Source organism: Vicugna pacos, chromosome 12 (genome assembly GCF_048564905.1).
Source record: "Vicugna pacos chromosome 12, VicPac4, whole genome shotgun sequence".
Lineage (NCBI taxonomy): Eukaryota > Metazoa > Chordata > Mammalia > Artiodactyla > Camelidae > Vicugna > Vicugna pacos.
The window spans coordinates 12,156,176-12,175,711 of NC_132998.1; the positions used below are offsets into that span (position 1 = coordinate 12,156,176).

Here is a 19,536-nt window from a genome sequence, read left to right on the forward strand (position 1 = left end):
AGTTACAACAAGCTTAGTGTTTTTAATTCCTCCCCAATCTGTGACAGACCTTATTGGTAAGGATCGGAAACATTCAATCTTGAACGAAATCATAAGTGCTTAGCACAATAGTTGGTGACATGTTCAGGTGGGAGGATAATGACTGGGATTAAGGTAGCAACAATTAAGACAGAGGAATAAAGGCAGGTACAAACCAAATAACGTTTAGCCCTGTCCCTAACAGTGACTTTTACGGTTAGCTGAAAGAAAATGTGATCTAATGAGAACCACCCTATGCTTGAGATGAACTGTCTTCTAGACTTAAGGGGAATGATTTTACTTTATTTTTGCACCACCCCACCCCCATCTCACCATAGTTAGGATTATCAGAAACATTAAGCAGAAAGAACAAAACATAACCGTCTCAAAACTGTACGCTTATCTCTTTCCACAAAAGATTCTTTGCCAATGTATTCAATCATGGTGAATGGCACAAACTTCCACCCAGTTCCAGAGCCACACATTTCATGAGTCATTTTTTATGCCTTCCTCTCATTCCTCTGTATCTATTCAAGTCTTGTTCCCAAATGTTTCTCAAATCTACCACTTTGCTCCAACTATATCATCACCAGGTATAACCTAACGGGTCTCATCTGTTCTCCCTAAAGCGTACATTTCAAACCCTAGGAATCTGGCTCTTACCTCTTCCTCCAGCTTCAGCTTGGAAGATGGAACAGTGTGCCCCATGCTGTATCTGCAGAACCCTGTAATTCTCCCACTGCATCATAAAGTGGTATGTTTAGGTTGTTACCTCATATGAAACAGTCTTTCTCACCTAATTAGCTCCTACTCCTTCAGGTATCTGTCTTGTTTCTCAGGGAAGCACTCTATCCCTAACTTCAATTGCATGGCTTCTGATTTTGGCTTTAATAATTATTACTAGTCTAATTTTGCAATCACTTGTGACTGTTTCATACTAAGCACCATAAGGGTAGGAATCTTATCTATCTTTTGCTGCCAAGCACACTGCCTGGATCATAGCATGCAATAATAAATACTGGTTAAATTAATTCCCCCACCCATCATAACTAGTTCCAACACTAAGTCAATACCCCCAATTTTTGTCAAGGTCACAATTACCTGTACAGGCAGAATTTGGAATGCAAAACAGCAAAATTAGAACTTAAACACATCATTCAAAATAAATAACAAAAATATGTTATAGGTAAGTAACAGACTACACAACGTCATAGGGAGGCTGGAGTCCTACTATGGTTCTGATACAGTAGGTATACAAAGGAAATAGGCAAGAAGTAGAGCAGCTTCAAGGATTTGCAGAACAGCTACCAAAAAATGAATTTAAAAGACAACATTTTTAGGAAGCATGTTCCTTCCCATAACACCAGAAGAAAAGGAATGTCCTTACTTGGGAGCATTATGAAGAAAATGAAAACATCCCAGTTCTTTTAAACCCTCATACAAATTAAAGACACCTTGATAGTTTTCATTCCAGAGACCTTTAAGGAAATTCACAATCCTTTAGTAATAACTGTTAAACATTTTATAAAAACTTTCAGGCATATAATTAAAAGTTGGAGACAGTAATATTTTCTAATAAAGCATAAATATATAAGGTATCTCAGTGATGAGATTCTTGACAAATTCATTTTAAATCCAACTCATAAGCCTATAAAACTAAGTTTATCAATTGGTAACTACTTCACTAAAAATACAATTATACTGCATTCCTAACATGGTAAAGATGAAAATTAAGTTATATAATACCCCCCTCTCCTGGCAAAATAAACTGACACACTGATAGAAGGACCTAAAGTTCTGTTAGCACATAACCCTTGTAAACATGTTATTAGAGGGACAATTTTGCTCACTAGTATTAGCTATCTTTAAGAGAAATAATTGTCCATTAGTGAAACATTTTAGCTATTAAAAGGCCAATGCTACTGAGCTAAGTGACTATCAAAGTTAATGTTCACATTAACTGTTCTTTATGTATATTACTTATAAACATATAGTAGAAGAGTAAACATTCTTGAATATTTGAGAGTGAGAAAATCTAATTCGAAATTAGACAATATTTAAAAGACCTAGATTTCTACTATTAAGGAGTTCATCCTAGCTAGACAATTCAAGAATAAACCATGGCGCAACAGCTATGAAACACTTTGGTGTTTTTTTAGCAATACTATATTCAGTAAAAGTTGAGCTGTCACATTAATTCGCAGATACCAGCTGCTGAAAAGCCAGATGTTATTCCACTTTTCCATTTTTGCCTTATCATAATTACAAAAAAAGATTTATTTAAATTTCTCAGTGAACTTTTCCTAAAAAAGCTCCCCAAACCTTTCAGCTCTAGGGTTTGATACAATCAAAGCAAAGATATGGTTAAAAGGGTAAAGGTAAACAAGTGGTTTCCTCTTGGAAATGAAGTTCAAAGGTTTAGAACTTACATAGTCAAATCAGGTTATAATCTGCCCCATGAAGGCAAAAAGCTTAAGCTGCATATTGCCTTAATGACTTTTTCCCTTTCAATAACTGCTTTTGACACAAGAAGACATTCAGAAAATGCCAAAGTCACCTGAATCTTCTAGCTCTCAACCTTTACTCTTATATAGGAAATATCACACATCCCACTGCCCCATCCCCAAAACAAAACAAAAACAGCTGAGAACATAACTAGAGAATGGGCAACATAAAAAATTATCAAAAAGTAAATACAAGTATTCATTAGATATAAACCACCTGGAGAAAAGGAAACCAGTCCTGCTTTTTAATAATTTTATTTTTTTCTAATTTTGTGTTACTTTAATTTCCCATAGCACCTTGGCAATGTTGAAAACAAAAATACAAATACAAGGTTGTACTCATTTTAACATAATATGCATAAGCATATGTCACATCATTTTGGGGGGGTAGGGGGACAGTTTTGACAACAGGAACAAACCTAAGCAATGGACAAAAGAGAAGCCAGATATCTAGTTCTGACTCCCGACTTCGAACATTTAAGAGATGCCACCCAAGGGACACCTGAATCGGGAAAAAAAGGAGAATCAATGTTGATGTGGATTGCCTCTTTAGATATACTAATCAGTGTTTTCTGCTGCAAAACTGAAAATAAAACCATTTCATTTTATACACAGCCTGCTGGTATCTGACTTGTACTTTTGGGAACAATTTACTCAACGATTCTCAGCTCTTAAAAATAAAATTTAAATTATTTAATACTAATGAATTTTGAAAAAGAATTACTCTCAACTTGGAAACAAATTCTATTTTAACTTCTTAAAATGTCCTCATTCAATTAATGAAAACTGAAATGTCTATTTATCTTCTTGAAATCTCAGACTAGCTAAAGTAACATACACCAAAAAGCACAAAGTTAAATTAACGGCCACCAAATTTTAAGGAAGTATAAAAAACTAGAAAAAAAATCCCATATATTGTAGTTAAGAATTTATAAAATCCTAAAAGGAATATACTGTCCTCATTTGCATTGTGTCTTTTTAAAAAACAAAACGGGTACTTTAAAAACACCATTAATATACATGGCCAACATAAATAACAGAGACTTAACCCCAGTGCTGTTCAACTGTGTCAGAGTAAAACCAATAGACATTTAAGCCAAAAGACTAAATATTAAGGTTGTAACTAATAAAACTATAGGTGTTCAATAGCTTTTAAATACTACTTTCTGCTTCAGATGCTAATACTCTGTCATTAAGCCTCCTGCAAAGCCAATCTGGTTATTTAAAAAGAAAAAGGAATGTGAAATAATATTCAAGTTACCTTAATTTTAGGAACCAAAAATAAATAAAAAATCTGCATGTCATTTGATCACATGCAAACTGAGCCCCTAAGATGACAACAACAATAAACTCTATCACTGGAAGATCTTATCTTCTTCCAAAATCCAGTTGAAAAAAATTTAGATGTGTCATTTCCTTGAATGCCAGTGTCTATATTGCAAAAATGAAAGTATTCAGATTAGAGACAGGCTTAGATATCATGAAAACCTTAATTATCAGGCTAGAAAATGGAGACAGGTTTTGCCATATCTCTATGTACCTTCTCAAGGTGGTGAATTTGTGTGACTCTTATCATTTGTATCTACTTTTACCCTTCAGCAACCCAAGGAAGTGTTAAGTCAAAAAGATGAAGAGAAAAACCTGACATTTAAATTCCTCCTTCTAAAAAACCAAATAAATAGTTGAACTACAACAAACGCCCAACTCTCAAGAGTTACAGAGTAATGCAGGACAAAAAAAAAAAACCTATCAATCTGTTTCACACAACTCATAGGCAACATTTAGATAGAAACCTTAAATCTGATGTAATAAAATAAATGCTAAATACATATTGTGAATATATATTATACATACACACACACCGATTTATTCTTCCCTATACATCCCATCAAAATGGGAACTATTAGCTGTAACGAGGCAAATTAAATTAAAAACACTATATTTAGTAAGAAATTTTAAAATGGTCGTGTCTTTAAACTTCTACTTTCAACAACACATTCTGGGGAAAAGCAAGAACATCCTTGCTTTCTTCAAAAAGAACTCTCTTCTTGTGTATCAATTAGAACATTTAGTTTTTAGAAGTTGAGTGGACTAACAGTCACACACGGATACAAGTAATATAGGCCTACTTCTGTGATACATTGTTAAAAAAAGTACTGTTTCATTTTAAGTGCAATAATTAAGTTTATAATCCTTACCAAGTGATTTTTATAAAATGTTTATTCTCTTAAATCCAATGCATTCACAGAGTGTTAACACTTTAAATGTTTATCATTTCCACCAACTGCAGCATTATCTAAGTAAACCAAAATAAGCACTTTTTATCATAGATGTAGTCAGTGATTATTAATACTTTTTTTTAAAGGACCTAAACTTCCCCCAAATTTCAGCACAGGTAGTTTTATTGTATGTTTCACTTAGTAGATGATTTTTAAAAATAGTGTGTAGAAATGAATAATTTCAAACTGCTTAAATATATATCATGTTATCAATCCACCAAATCAAAAGCAACTGCCAAGCTGAATAAGTTACAAAGAAATAATTCTGGCTTGTACAGAAATGTGCAGTGTTTTCAAAGCTCTGAACAGTTACCTACTAATACAAATCTCCAAAGCTTAACTTAGAGTTGGAAGATAAGTTTCACAGTAATGTAAATTTTAACCTCCATTTACATTCATTTTAATATATTACTAAGATGTTTACTCTATGTCACAATGGTGCTTTCCAGTGTTCACAATTTACAGTTTCAATTTGTACATATGTAATTCACTAACATAAGGGACAGTTATTATTGTCACAAACTATCCCTAAAAAGAAAACAAAACCCCACCTTACATAGAACTCTGAAAATGGTATGACTTAAAACATTAATGCAACATGGTTCTTAATTTTTAAGCCATTTTCTAAACACCAGCATGTAAACTTGCCTATTTAACATGAACTACAACTTTATTCACTGAGAAATGATGTATTAATTTTAATTATCTTTCTAATCCTAACAAAAATTTCATGACTTGCTGGTTCAGCTTCTGTGAATTCCAAACTGTATTTTTCTTTTTTTGAGAAATGGAAATAAGGAAGGTGATAAATAAATTGTAAACAGAAAAAAGTTGTCCCCAATTAAGCCTTTAAAAAAAAATTCTTTTTACTTCTATACTATTTAACACTTCAAGAGTCAGTTACACTGTTTCATCTTTAACACTAACACAAATAAATAACTGTCAGGTCAGTCTGACCTACCATTCTGGGATCTAGAGTTCTAAATACAGGAACAGAAGAGTAAAATACTTTAATGTTCAAGTCAGAAATTTAGAACAATTTATATGATTTGACCAGACTGATCAAGGCAGTTAGAAACATACAATTCTGTAGGTGGTTGGTTATTTTGCTTTTGGGGGTGGGTAGTCAAAGAATAGAGAGAGGGTACAAATGAAGTAAAAACAACAAAAAAAACCCTATTTCCTATTTTAGGGGGGTGGAAATCACAGGACAGCTTAAATCTTCGAGCTCCATTTGACCTACCCATTCAGATCTAACGCAGATTTTCAATTTTTTAAAAAACTTCCGTTTTTTTTCTTGAGTATCAAAGTGATTTGTAGTCACATCTCCAAGTATGATTAGAGTTTAACAGCTTGTTGAATGAAATATTAGTAAAGTCAAAGACAGACTAAATTTCAAACTGGAAAAAAAAACTACTCAAGTATTACATTCAGTTTTTAAATCATTTACTAACATGACAACAGATTTGGCTTCAATCACCCTTGCACACACACACGCCACAACAGGCACCCCAGCCACTGATCTGTTTTGCGACACAAGGCCATATAGGCAGAGATGGCATCTCCAAGCCAAACTTTAAATAGATTAAAAAAAGTAATTTCTAATTTTACAGAAATGCTTCTTCAAAAAATATTTTCTCTCACTCCCTCATATCCTATACTGAAGGATGTGTAATATGTTTTTTTCCCCAAGCTAAATCTGAACCCTCAAAATTGATTCCAGGCAGAAGATCTCTGCAAATTAAAATCAAAAACAAAAATAGAAAAATTATATTTTTATATATGTATACATATATATATATATATATTTATACTGATTGGAATCCTCCAGCATCTTAAAATCACTTTAGAGATGAATTTTGGGATTCTACTGCTCACAACTCCAAAATCCACAATGATTCATGGATGTACTTTCTCTTGTTTCCTTCCTGCCACCCCTTCCCCTCCGAAACAGTTCAATATAGCCATGGCTCAAGTTTAATGGGAAGAGAGAGAAGTTTTTGAATAGTTTTTTTTTTTTTTACTTTGGTGATCTGGGTGGCACATATTGCTCTTTGCCATTACGTCGAGTCACTCCCTGAGGTACAGCCCTATGGCCAAACTGGCGTCTCTGTTCCCTGATTTTTCCAGCTGCTCCCCTGGGAATGGCATTGCCTCGGAAGCCAGAGTAATCCTTACTAGCTCTTGCTTCTGACTTCTCATGTGTTTTCTCAAAGGACTTCTCAGGAGCTCCATTCTCTTCATTTTTGGTAGGAGACACGACATTGGAGCGAAGTTCTCGAAGTGGCTGCACAACAACTGGAGATGGCTCTTTAGGGGGCTTCTGGCACACTTCAGCATAACTGAGCTTGCGGGGTTCCTTTGAAGTAAAGATAAGAAACAAAAACAATTTGCAGTGCATATTCTCTAAATAATAAAGTACAAAAAGAACAGCATTAACCACAAGAAAATCAGTAAGATGTCTTCTAGGAAAAGACAACAGGCACTCTCATACACATTGCTATTAAAGTGTCCTGGTACTATCTTTTAAAAGACATTGTTGAATATAATAAAAAGCCTTAGCATCACAGAGAAAAAAATGTGACAATGAGTGTGTATATGTCCATGAATGACTGAAAAATTGTGCTGAACACTGGAATGTGACACAACACTGTAAAATGATTATGAATCAATAAAAAATGTAAAAAAAAAAAGCCTTAGCAATTTTATGTATGGTACAATAATTTCACTTGAGATATTTTTCTGAAGGATGTACAAGTCAGCATTGTTTATAGTGATGCAAAAAATTGGAAACTGAGATACTTAGCAAGGAAGGACAGATTAAATTAATAATGGTACATCCGTATGATGAAATAAAATGGTTCCTTTCTCTCTTCTCTGGCTCCAAAGAACTCTGAGAGAGATACCACAAGAATGTCAGCAGAGCAGTTAGAAACCAATAATATATTAATAGAAGACTAACTAGAAATCTTAACTACCGAAAAGGAGGACAACAGGGGTCTGACGGGAGAATGGGCTAAAGCAAGTAAAAAGTCTTTAGCACTGGTCCTAGTGTATAGTAGATATTTCATAACTGATAGCTGCTATCCCATTATTATTACTAATATTATTATTAAATGACAAGATAAAACATTCTTAACTTAGAAAAAAGAGCTGTACCAAAAATGCTATATATCACCGAATGAAAGAACTACAGGTAAATTTTGTTTCTTTTTCCTGCTTTTCAGTATTTCCCTAATTATAAAAATGATTCTGGAAATTGAATAAAAATGGCAGGGGTCCCTCATGGTTTTCATAGATTTGTTAAACACTATACAAAAATAATTTCAAGAGGCTCAAGGCCTCTTTAGCCTAGTCCAAAAAAGATACGTTCATCATAACCTGGGTAAGAAGGCAACTTCACTTAAACATAATGTGATCGGAAATGAAGCAATCAAAAGAAACAAAATAAATGGTAACTCCTTCGTTCTCAACAGGGCTAAAATTTCCCATTTCTTTACAGTGACTCTAAACTCTTTAAGCTTCATTTTGATGCAGGCAGCCAGGCCCAATTTGGGCTATTTCCAAATTATTCTGCTCCAGCAAAGAGTTATGTGAAAATAAAATTTCTCATTATTTAACCTATTGTTTTTTTCCTCACATAAACTAAATTCATCAAGTTACCTGCAGGGCCACAGCAACAGCTGCATTTATGTTATTATTACATGGTAAAGCAGAATTTGTTCTTGATGGCTTTGCAGTACTTGGGGAAGAAACTGGTATAGTTGTCTGGTTGGGAACATCCTTCTGAACAGTGGAATCCTCTATTAGATCCTTTTCCTGCTGAGTTGTGCTAAGGAAAAAAGAGCTTGACATTAGGCTTAGTACAGAAACAGCTGAGCAAATGATCAGAAGAAAAAGTAACCTTAATGCAAAAGATCTACACTGAAACGTGTACCTTAATACAGAAAGCTCAGCTGTACATGGAGGATTGGTAGTCATACTGAGTTGCTGGGCAGAGGTGCAGTCTGTCTGTTCATCCTCTGCAGGCACTGGGCAACTAACTCTCAACTCTTCATTATCCTTAAAGTGAAAACATATTTCAAAATTACACTTATACAGACACTTCTCCAAAGAAGATATACAAATGGCCACTAAGCAAATACATGAAAAGAAGCTCCACACAATTAGCTATTAGGAAAATGCAAATTAAAACCATAACGAGAAATCACTTTATACTCACTAGGATAGGTATTGTAAGTAAGACAAACAAACGTCAGCGATGATATGGAGACATTAGAATTCTCATACACTGAGGGTAACAATGTAAAATGGTGCAGCCTACTTTGTAAAACAGTCTGGCAGCTCCTCAAAAAGTTAAATATGGTTAATATATTTCCCAGAAATTCCACTCTGTTATAAGCCCAAGAGAAAACATTTCTACACAAAAACTCATACACAAATGTTCGTAGGAGCATTATTTGTAATAGTCAAAAAGCAGAAACAAGCTAAATATTCATCAAATGGTAAATGGATAAACAAAATGTGGTATATTCATCTGATGGAATATTACCACACAATGAAGGGAATGAAGCACTGATACAACAGTGGATGACCCTTGAAGACATTATGCTAAGTGAAATAAGCCAGTCATAGAAAGACTAATACTGTACGATTCCACTTATACGAGGTACCTAGAGTAGTCAAATTCATAGAGACAAAGCAGAATGATAGTTGCCAAGGGCTAAGGGAAGGGGAGAACGTGAGCTACTATTTAATGGGTAAAGCATTTTAGTTTTACAAGATAAAAAGAGTTCTGGAGATTGATTGTACAACAATGTGAATGTACTTAACACTACTGAAATGTACAAACTTTAACATGGTTAAGATGATAAATTTCATGTTATATGTATTTTATCACAATTAAAAAAAGAAAAACAAGGAAGATTCCTAGAAATAGAAATCAACTGATGAAATAAAAATTTCAATAGGCTTAAAAAGTAACATTCAGGAAAACGTAAGAGAAAACATAGGCAAGTACAAAGATAAAAATTAGAAAAGCCAAACAAGAAAATCAGAGGTTCACATACAAGATCCAACATCACATTAAGTGTTCATCCCATAATTGTAGGTTGGAATTACAATAAGTATACTTTATTATTATTTATTTTAAATGTGTGTGTATCATACATACATCACCAAATCTGAGAAGCCATCAATTGCATTTATTTATTTATTTTAATTTAATTGGGGGGGGCACTTAGGTTTATTTATCTCTAAAAAAAATTTTTTTCAACGGAGGCTCTGGGGATTGAACCCAGGACCTTGTACATGCTAAGCATGCACTCTACCACTGAGCTATACCCTCTCCCTGCTAAGAAGCCATCAATTATAAAACACACCATTATTCTATATACTACTAAGAGAAAAGAAAATATTGTTACTAAAACTACAATAGCTTTTAATTGTAAGGCAGCTGGATTTTCAAAGATGGAAAACGTGTGAAAAAAAAAGTCTACGTCAGAATTGGTAAAATAACTACAAAATTGCCTACTTTAAACAATGGAAGACAGTAACAATACACTCAAAATTCTGAGGGAAAATGTCTTCTAATAAGAGATTTCTATAGAGATAAGCTACTGATTAAGGGTGAGAAAAGAAAATGTATTTTCAGAATGCAGACCTCAAGAAATTTATACTAAAAACCTCTTATTCCAGGAGCTTGGGAAGATGTGACCCACTATTATATGGGAAAGTAAAACAAGAGTAAGAAAAAGAAGGGATCCACCAAAGGAGAGTAAAGAAAATTTCCAGGATGATGGTGAAGTCCCAGAAACACAGCTGAGCAGCAGGCCACTAAAAGTATAAGAAAGGAGACATAGTATACTGTGAGGCTCAGTTATGAAAAAGGATGCAATATTGTGATTGTGGCTTACAAATGATGGCATGCCCTAGTATAACTGGCAATGCCTTTTTACTTTCTTAGTGATACTAAAATAATGGGGCATCTTATAATTGATGGCATCATAGATATGATAAAATACAATTACCGGATGAGAAAAGTATATTGGTTTAAGAGCGCTGAATCCTTAGCTTCTAGAATGGAAAACTAATAGACAAAGTCTAAAACTGAATAGTCAAGAAGCAGCAGTAAAAACAGGTTAATAAGAAATACAGACATAAATATTGGGAGAAAAAGCTAGAGTTGAAAGTGGCTGAAGGGGACTAATATTTTTCATTATAAGCCTAGATATACTATGTACATGTACTATTAAAATAAAAATTAAATTAAATTAGAAAAAAGGTAGGAAATGAAAAAAATTGTGGGGTATGAAGATTTAGCACATAAAGAGGTATATACTCAAAATTACTGCAGGATAATTTTGGGTATCCCAACCTTTTTGACATCAACTCTTCATTTGTTCAAAAGACTGCGTTTACCAAAGCAGCTTAGAATTCATTTACATCATAGGTTAACTATATGCACTTAAGTGGAAATGATACTTTCCATTCAGCTTGTATTAATTAGTTCTGCCAAGCTAGGCTGAATGATACGAAGACATGCAAAAGTGAAGAAACATTTTATTGACCTTGTGTAGCTTTAACACAAGTCTTTGTATAATATTCAAAGTATGTTGAAAACCCCATGAATAAAAACTATGATAGAAATAAGCACTGAGTGTAAATAAAATTTTAAATAACCCTGAAAACAAAGGCCCATAAGGTAAAAGACTGGATGCTTCAATATTTACCTTTTCTTTGTAGACACCTTTAACAACGTCAGACATCCTACTCTCCAAAACAAGTTCACCTGGCGTTCTTGATGAACTTCCAGGTAAAGGAGGAAAATTTGAGGCTAGTAAGTCAAACTTTGGTGCTGGAGTCTTTGCTTCAGTTGCTGAAGGATGGGGTCTCTAAAAGACACAAATCATAAGACAGGTCAGATGTCTATCTCATTCTCTAATCCTGTACCACAGAAGCTGAAAGCAGTAAATAAAACAACAAAATTCCACCCTAATGAACAGAACCATTCCCTATAAATCTTGGCTTCTCATCTCAGTTGAGCTAGCTTTCATTACTGTTTATCAATCCTACTTAACTTTAGTCAGCTTCCTCTCACATTTCTTTTGAAAACTTGGCCACACTCCTTAATCAATCCCCACTATTCTCTGCTTTCTAAATTTGCTATACTCTCTTCCATAACAAAAATAAAAAAGGAACACCCTACCCCACCTAAATTTGCCATCATCTTTTTTTCCTTCTATGTAGTCTCATGAGAAAACTACCCTTACTTGAAAATCACCTCCTCCACCTATCACTCTCTATATCCTGACAAGCCTCTCATTTATTTTATCTTCTTTACTTCCTTCCCTCTATACTCATCATACCACTAAAATTGCTTTGACAAGTCACCAATGCCTTCCAGAATGCAAAAACTGACATATTTCCACCCGCCCTCCCCGACCTCGCTTTAGCATTTGGCATGGTAAACATTCTTTCCTGTGGGAGCTCATTCCTTCCTGAGCTTCTGATACCTCTTTCTCTTGATTCTCAGATCTGACAAGCTTGTGCCCTTCTCTCCTTGCCCACTCTTTTGCTGGTTTTTGGTTTCTGTATGATTACTATTCTTCTCGCTTTCCATACTTTTCCTGTGTGGTATCCATTATTCACGGCTTCAACTACTACTTATATGCAAGCAACCCTTAAAAAAATCTTTTTCACTTTTTGGTTACTTTTTGGCTGTATAACTCTGAAGATTTACCAAAATTCACTGAGTTGTGCACTTTCAATTATTTTCAGACCAAATGTTTGAACCCCAGATATTCATTTATCTATCAGCCTTCTCCACTCAGGTTTCACTTGGATACTTCAACCAACATAATGAATAATCTCGTTTTTCAGCCCAAAGCTACTATGTTCCTTAAGATTCCATTCTTGGTCTTTTTTAAAATCACTCACTCTAAAGAGAGTACCCTGATTGATCTCATTTACTCTTACAACTTTAATTACTATGTGTAAGCTTACAAATCCTAAGTTTTATATCTAGCAAAGATCTCCCTCCTACACAAGGGCACCTCCACTCTGCCCTTCCTACTAGAAAACACACCTGTTTTCTTTTTCTTCACCCTAATCTTCAGTCCTCAGTTCAGATATTTTCAACATATTAAACAGATCTCAAACCAGTTGTGCCTCTCCTCAACTGTTCAGGGCCGCTTGAGGATTCACAAGGACTGCTACAATGGTATCCTTAAAAAGTTATTACCTAAAGTCTCAAGGCTGCCCACAGTATAGAAAGCAATAAATGAAAAAAACACTGATCTGAAAGGTTCACAGCTTGCCCTAAGGACTGTTACAATGCAGCATGTTTTCTTTGAAAATTCCTATCTTTTCACTGCTTAAACATGTGACATCTATATACCTATATGTATATTATATGTACACTATATAGTATACTACATATATGTGGATACAATTCATTACTTACACATATAAAGTAATAAGCATTGTATTTCACATTTATGATATAAATGTAAATTCCAGGTACGGTTTTCTTGAGACCTCCATGTCTTCCTACACTATTTTTATTCCTCAACTCCTTTTGCCCACAGTTAAGAGATGGCAAACATTCACCATGAACAAACCACAAAAAATAAAATGTGAATAATTTGAAGCTAGTTAAGCTAGGATTCAAATAGGAACATGCCTAGAACTATAAAAAAAGTTTTTAAAAAATCTATGTAAGTGGTTTTATAAGACTGGTGAAAATAAGAATCAGCATTAGGTAGAAAACTGCCCCCAAATAACAATTAATAAACAGCATAACATTTTCTAACATCATCCAACAGAGCTCTAAAAGTGAATTATATACCCTATCAGACTGGCAAAAATTCATATACTCTGTAAGACTATGGACAAACTGTTAAGAGTAAAAATGAGCACAACCCCTATTGAAAGCTATTAGGCAGCAACTTAACTGAATTGGGACTCAGAAACCCCACCTCTAGCGAATCGATTCTCCTTCAGATACTATTGCACACATAGGGAATGGTAGCTGAATGAGGATATCATTGCAGTTTGTAACAGCACTATTTGTAAGATTAAAAAATTGAAACTACTTAAATGTCCATTAATAAAGCAGTAGTTAAAATTTTCATAAAATATTTTCATAAACCATGTGAATAGATTAGGCATTCAAGTAATTAATTTTTTTTTCAATTGAGCAACCCAGGTCAAATCTCTCTAACTATATGTGTGCATTATGGGTGAAGCGTAGTGGTGATCGGTGGATATTTCAGGGTCAAGCACAGGGTCTATTTATCTTTGTTGAATATTATAATCAATAAAACAAAAACCCACAAAGGGAAGACAGACCAGAAGTCAAGGCCATAGGAAATCACAAAAAAAAACCCAAAAAAAACCAGATGTAATTCAAGATTAAAAAAAAAATACTTACTGGAATCCTGTCATCTTCCCGTCGTCTTCGACCTCTGAAAAGCGTTCTCCTTTTAACAATGACAAGGAGGGGTGGGGGAGGGGAGGTGGTGGAAGGGACAACTCATAAGTTTCTTCCAATGTATACATTCTATCAAAGAAGTATCTAAACCCTCTAAATCTCCTTTATTATTAAAAGATAAATATATATTCTTCTGAAGGGATCCTGAGCTAATCTACCAAACACTTCACCTTGCCACTAAATAAGCTGGGCCCATTTTTATTAGTAGTGCTCCCTTCATATTAGAAGCCTATTAGGGTTCAGTTTTTTGTTTTCTTCAGGCAGGGGAGGCAATCTAAACTCCATTTCCCTAGTTTAGATATTGCCAGAAATTAAAACTATGATGTAGGTGGGATCTTATGTTCCTAAGCAAATCCTTCCTTAGTGCACTGTAAAGAACTTCAGAATAACTTTTATAATTCTCTGACTCAAGGCTATATTCTATATGGGCACTCTAAATTTCTTAATAATTATGAAAACTATTAGCCAATATTATGTGAACAAAATATTTATTTAGCATAACTATATACTAATAATGAAATTAAAACAAAAAAGTCACTAGATTATGGTCTTCTAATATTCACATTATGATCAAAGAATTTTCATACACCTTATTTCCATATTTATTATCGTATTTCCTTACCTGCCCCTACCATAATCCCCATTCTGTTCCATCTGCAAAGTGGGAGTCTCTTTTGGAAGGTAGCTTTGTTCCTGATGCCCTGTTACTGTAGGGTTATGTCGTTCAGTTGGAAAGTTCCTTGAACCAGATCTGTTCAGTTGTCCATCCCCCAATGACACAGAGCCCTCTGTTGAGGGTTCCGAACCACTTGATGATCTAAAATGAGGCTTCACACTATAAGAAATGTAAGATTACATATATGAAAGGATAAATTAAAACAGCCAGAAAAACTTTCCTCTTCATGGTAGAAACTCTTAATAGGCCAAGTTAAAAATTGCCTTCTTGCTGTATTCTCATTTTCTGTACACTGGGTTAGACACAGAAATGCCATGTTGTAAAAATTTAAAACTTTAACAATCTGTAAGCAGATGAGGCCAGGGTAGATACAGGAGAGAGGATGCAATTTAATCAACAGTATAATCTAACGCAAATGCAAGCATCATAAGATCTTGGCTCTATAACAGATTTAAAAAGGAAGTATTAGATTTATATTTAGCCCCTCACTTGCAGTTTTAGTCTATCTTCATAGTTACGAATTTATATTAACAACATTTTGTCAATTCCTGATTCTTTAAAAAGGGATGTAAAACCTCATAACAATTATGAACCCAACAATTAAACATTCATTAAAGTAGCATCTCCAGCTATCCTACTTACTCTTCAGAGAATATAACAAATTAGGTTACTACCATTAAAACTTAAAGATAAAAATCAGGCTATAAAGTTGGGCTAAGTTTCATATGTGATACTTTTCCAGATAACTACTTATATATTAGAAAACAGATTTTTAACAGCAATGAATATTACAATATGTCAACTTACACAAAGTAATTTTCAAAATATTTATATTATCCACTAGAACTGAAAATGATTTCATGAGGTAGATATGCTGTTTACATATCTCTTCAGAACTATCACTCACTGGAACTGTCTCATTGCATCTCAATAAACCTAATGGACAAATTATTAGGTTTTAAACAGCCCTCAGATCTCATAATCTTATCCTTCAATGAGAGGGACTTACAATCTCAGTCCAGGCAAAAGAAAAAAGAATGATAAAAGAATTAAGTGATAAAGACAGAAAGGAAGAAGTAAAGTGACAGATAAAATTTAAGAAAGGTAGACAATTGCCCAGACTTCTGAAAGTTAGTCCTATTCTCTCTAAGTAGGTCTACTGATCATCACTGGGCTGCTGGGAAAAAATTGTACATGAATGGTTTTGAATAATAAGCAAAATTATACTAAACCTGTACTATATCTTCAAAACCAAAGGTACATCTACTTATAAGCAAGGATGACCCGGCTGAAATTCTTGGATTTCTTACTGTAATTTCACCCATCTCATCAAAAAACCACAGCAGACAAAACTATAAATGACAATAAAGGAACACCGTAAACCCATTTAATGTATTTTTAAGTCAAGCATCTGTAAACACCAATACTTCTTGTTATTATTAAAAATTGCTTTCAGTGTATCTTACAACAAAGATATCTAATTCACCCCTTCAAAGAAATATGAAATCAGTAGACCTATTTTTACAAAGCTACAGTTTCTAATCATGTGGTCTCCTTGCCAAAAAGAATCAACTGAGAAAATTCTCATTCTGGCAAGAGAAAAATCACTGAAAAGAAATAATTTAAAAGAACCAAAACAAACAAAACAAACCACCAAGGAGGCTCACAAAATATGCAAAGAAATAATAGATATGAAACTATTAAATAAATCTAAACCACTCACTATATGAGCCCTTTTAAAAATTTGGTTACTCTTACTCTGTCAAAAGCCATATTACATATCAAATTATTGAGATTAACAGTTGACATTTATATAAAGAATAATACTTAGAAGACATATCTTTTATATGGCAGCAAAATTTCCAAGGTTCTCAATAATTTATTTAGAACACTATTTCAAGCGTAGGGCTTTGGAATAAAACTGCATGGGCTGAAATCTTGGCTCTGCAAGCTACAGTTACATGTTTGTAGACATGATATTTAATCTTTTATGTCTCAACTTCTTTAAATAGACATAATAACTATCTTTTTTACAGGGTCATGGATACTACCTGTGTTTAAAAGCCTTAAAAACAGAGCTTTAGACATTAAGTGCTCAATAAATGCTGGTTGTTTTCTCTTGTACAATATAGTTCATTTCAAAGTCATTTCTTAAAAAATCCTAAATAACTCATATTCTCAGCATTTATTACTCAAATCAGTTAACATTTTTATCTTCCCCCCCAAAAAAACCCCACAAAAACCAAAATGCATTCTCCAAAATGTTATCTATTGAATACATTAAACGGCACTTAGACACCAGATTTTACGTTGTTACCATATTTTTAAGTTCTCTGTATTATTTAAAAAAATATATACTGTATACAATTTCAGTCCCAAGTCCTTTTTATATCCATTATCAACTCTGAGGTAAAAGTGTGTTTAATGCCAGATTAAACTGTGCACACAGTTTTTTTGGGGAAAAACACGTTTGCATTAGGCCTGCAAATAAACATTGCTATTAACACAGTAACTCTAAGAACTGTTGGGAATCGTTTACAATAATTTCCAGCTATCATTTTTATCTTACCGATTTTTTTGGAATGGTCGACTCATATTCACAGCAGCAGCAGCAGCAGCAGCAGCATTTGTTTTATAAGATCCTGGTGAATTAAAGCCATTCACAAAACTACCATTGGGAAAGGGAGCCTAAAAGAAAATTTTAATGTTTAAAAATGATTCATGGTGAAGACAAAATCTGGTGTGAAGGTCGTAAGAAACTTCTGATGAACTGACCTAGCATCAATTTCTTTTATAAACCAAAAACAATTTTAAACATTTGTAATACTTACTCCAAGTTATCACTTGATTTACAGAACAAGAAGCCACTGGTTCATTACTTAATAAAGAATATTTCTCTCTGAAAAAGTCTCACAAAACTAAAAGCATTTAAAATTATTCAGGGTTCATCCAGTCTCTTAATTTACCCAGCAACAGCTGAAGAATAAAAGTGATAGGAACCAACAGCTCAACTCTCAGTCATATTCATGATTTGATACGGGGGATTAGATACCGTTACCACTATTTAAAAGCCAGAAAGTAACCAATATCAACACAAAACAAAACACGAACTCTAACTCTAGCTGATTTCTTCGAATTTCAGCTTCAATGGAAAAAAATGAACTATTCTATAAGGATCTCACTTACCAGTGGTGTTTCAAAGTAAGGTGCAGGACTTGGAGACCATGACTGAGGCACAATACTATAGACAGAGTACTGCTGATGAGGATTATATACAGGCTGCATGAAGACTGGTGAGGCATACTGTGCCTGAGTTTGAATGGGCTGACTATACATACTAGAATCCATCAATCGATAACCATTCTTAGCAAAAAATGTATTGATGGCTTTTATCCTTGCCTAGAAGCAAGAAGAACATACTATAATCACAAAGGATTAAGTGTTATTTTCAGAAATATATTTAATTTACATTTTTAACATATTTTACATGACATTATTTGTGTCTACTGTAGATTTAGTAGAGCAAAAGTAAATGACTGACAGCTATAATTTTAAAACCTTTTACATGGCAAACACAATTAATACAATAAACAAGGTAAAACTGTAAGTTAAAATATTAAAATAAACTGTAACTTATCACAGTCAAGAGGGATAACATTTCTAATTTATACATTCTAAAAACAGAGATGAAAAAGCCCAACAATCCTATATAAAAATGTGTTAGAGAAATGAACAGAATTCATAGAAGTAAAGCAAATGGCTCTTAAACATATGAAATGATGCTAAACTTTGCTCAAAAAGACATGCAATTAAAATGGAATTAACATTGTTCACTTATAAAATTGGCAAAAGTCCAAAAATTTGACAACATACTCCACTGATAAGGCTGTGGCAAAAGAGGCTCTCTGATACATTGATGATGGGCATTCAAAACAGCATTACTCTTTATCAGATATGTATTTACTATATTCTCATCAACCCAACTTCTAAGAAACTTTACCAAATATACACTGATCAAAAAAAGGTTTTAAAAAAAGGATGTACCTGGCTATTCACTGACACTAACTGTAACAGGGAGGGGAAGAAAACCCCAACTCTCCCCAACACACACACACAAACACACACACACACACGAAACAACCCCACAGTCTATCAATGGTTGAACACACCATGGTACATTCACACAATTATCAGATGTAAAAAGAACTGAGGAACTGCTCTAAGTATTATAATGGAGTGATTTCCAGAATATATATATTTTTTTTAAGAGGCAAAAAGAGTATGTGCTACTGTATTATTTAGCTAAATTAGGTGGGGATATAAAGATATACTTGCATATACATATACAGATCTGTGAATATGAATTTAATATACTGTTTAGATATTTTACCTTTAAGTCATGCATATATTGAATAAAAATTCTAAAAATCAATTTATAAAATTTAAAAGCAAAATGAACCTAAATGTGCACTCAACACACACACACACACACACACACAGAGAAATTCTAAGTGACTTTGAACCATAATAAAAATCAACTGTTAAGAATCTTCCTTAGGAATAAAC

General features: G+C 33.7%; 1 protein-coding gene across 8 annotated transcripts in view; it reads right to left on the reverse strand.

Moving 5' to 3' along the window:
- Window positions 1-2,761: 2,761 nt before the first annotated feature.
- LARP4 (La ribonucleoprotein 4) overlaps window positions 2,762-19,536 on the reverse strand; it is a 132,497-nt gene continuing 115,722 nt past the window's right edge. For 7 of the 8 annotated variants that reach the window (XM_072972819.1, XM_072972821.1, XM_072972818.1 and 4 more), the window contains 8 exons: window positions 18,157-18,369; window positions 17,540-17,658; window positions 14,917-15,129; window positions 14,235-14,283; window positions 11,533-11,694; window positions 8,739-8,863; window positions 8,465-8,633; window positions 2,762-7,160 (listed from right to left, as the gene is read on the reverse strand). In XM_072972819.1, the coding sequence (XP_072828920.1) occupies window positions 6,822-7,160; window positions 8,465-8,633; window positions 8,739-8,863; window positions 11,533-11,694; window positions 14,235-14,283; window positions 14,917-15,129; window positions 17,540-17,658; window positions 18,157-18,369 (1,389 nt within the window). In that variant the 3' untranslated portion in view covers window positions 2,762-6,821. The remainder of the gene's footprint in view (window positions 7,161-8,464; window positions 8,634-8,738; window positions 8,864-11,532; window positions 11,695-14,234; window positions 14,284-14,916; window positions 15,130-17,539; window positions 17,659-18,156; window positions 18,370-19,536) is intronic. The other variant, XM_015238106.3, reaches the window with a different exon arrangement.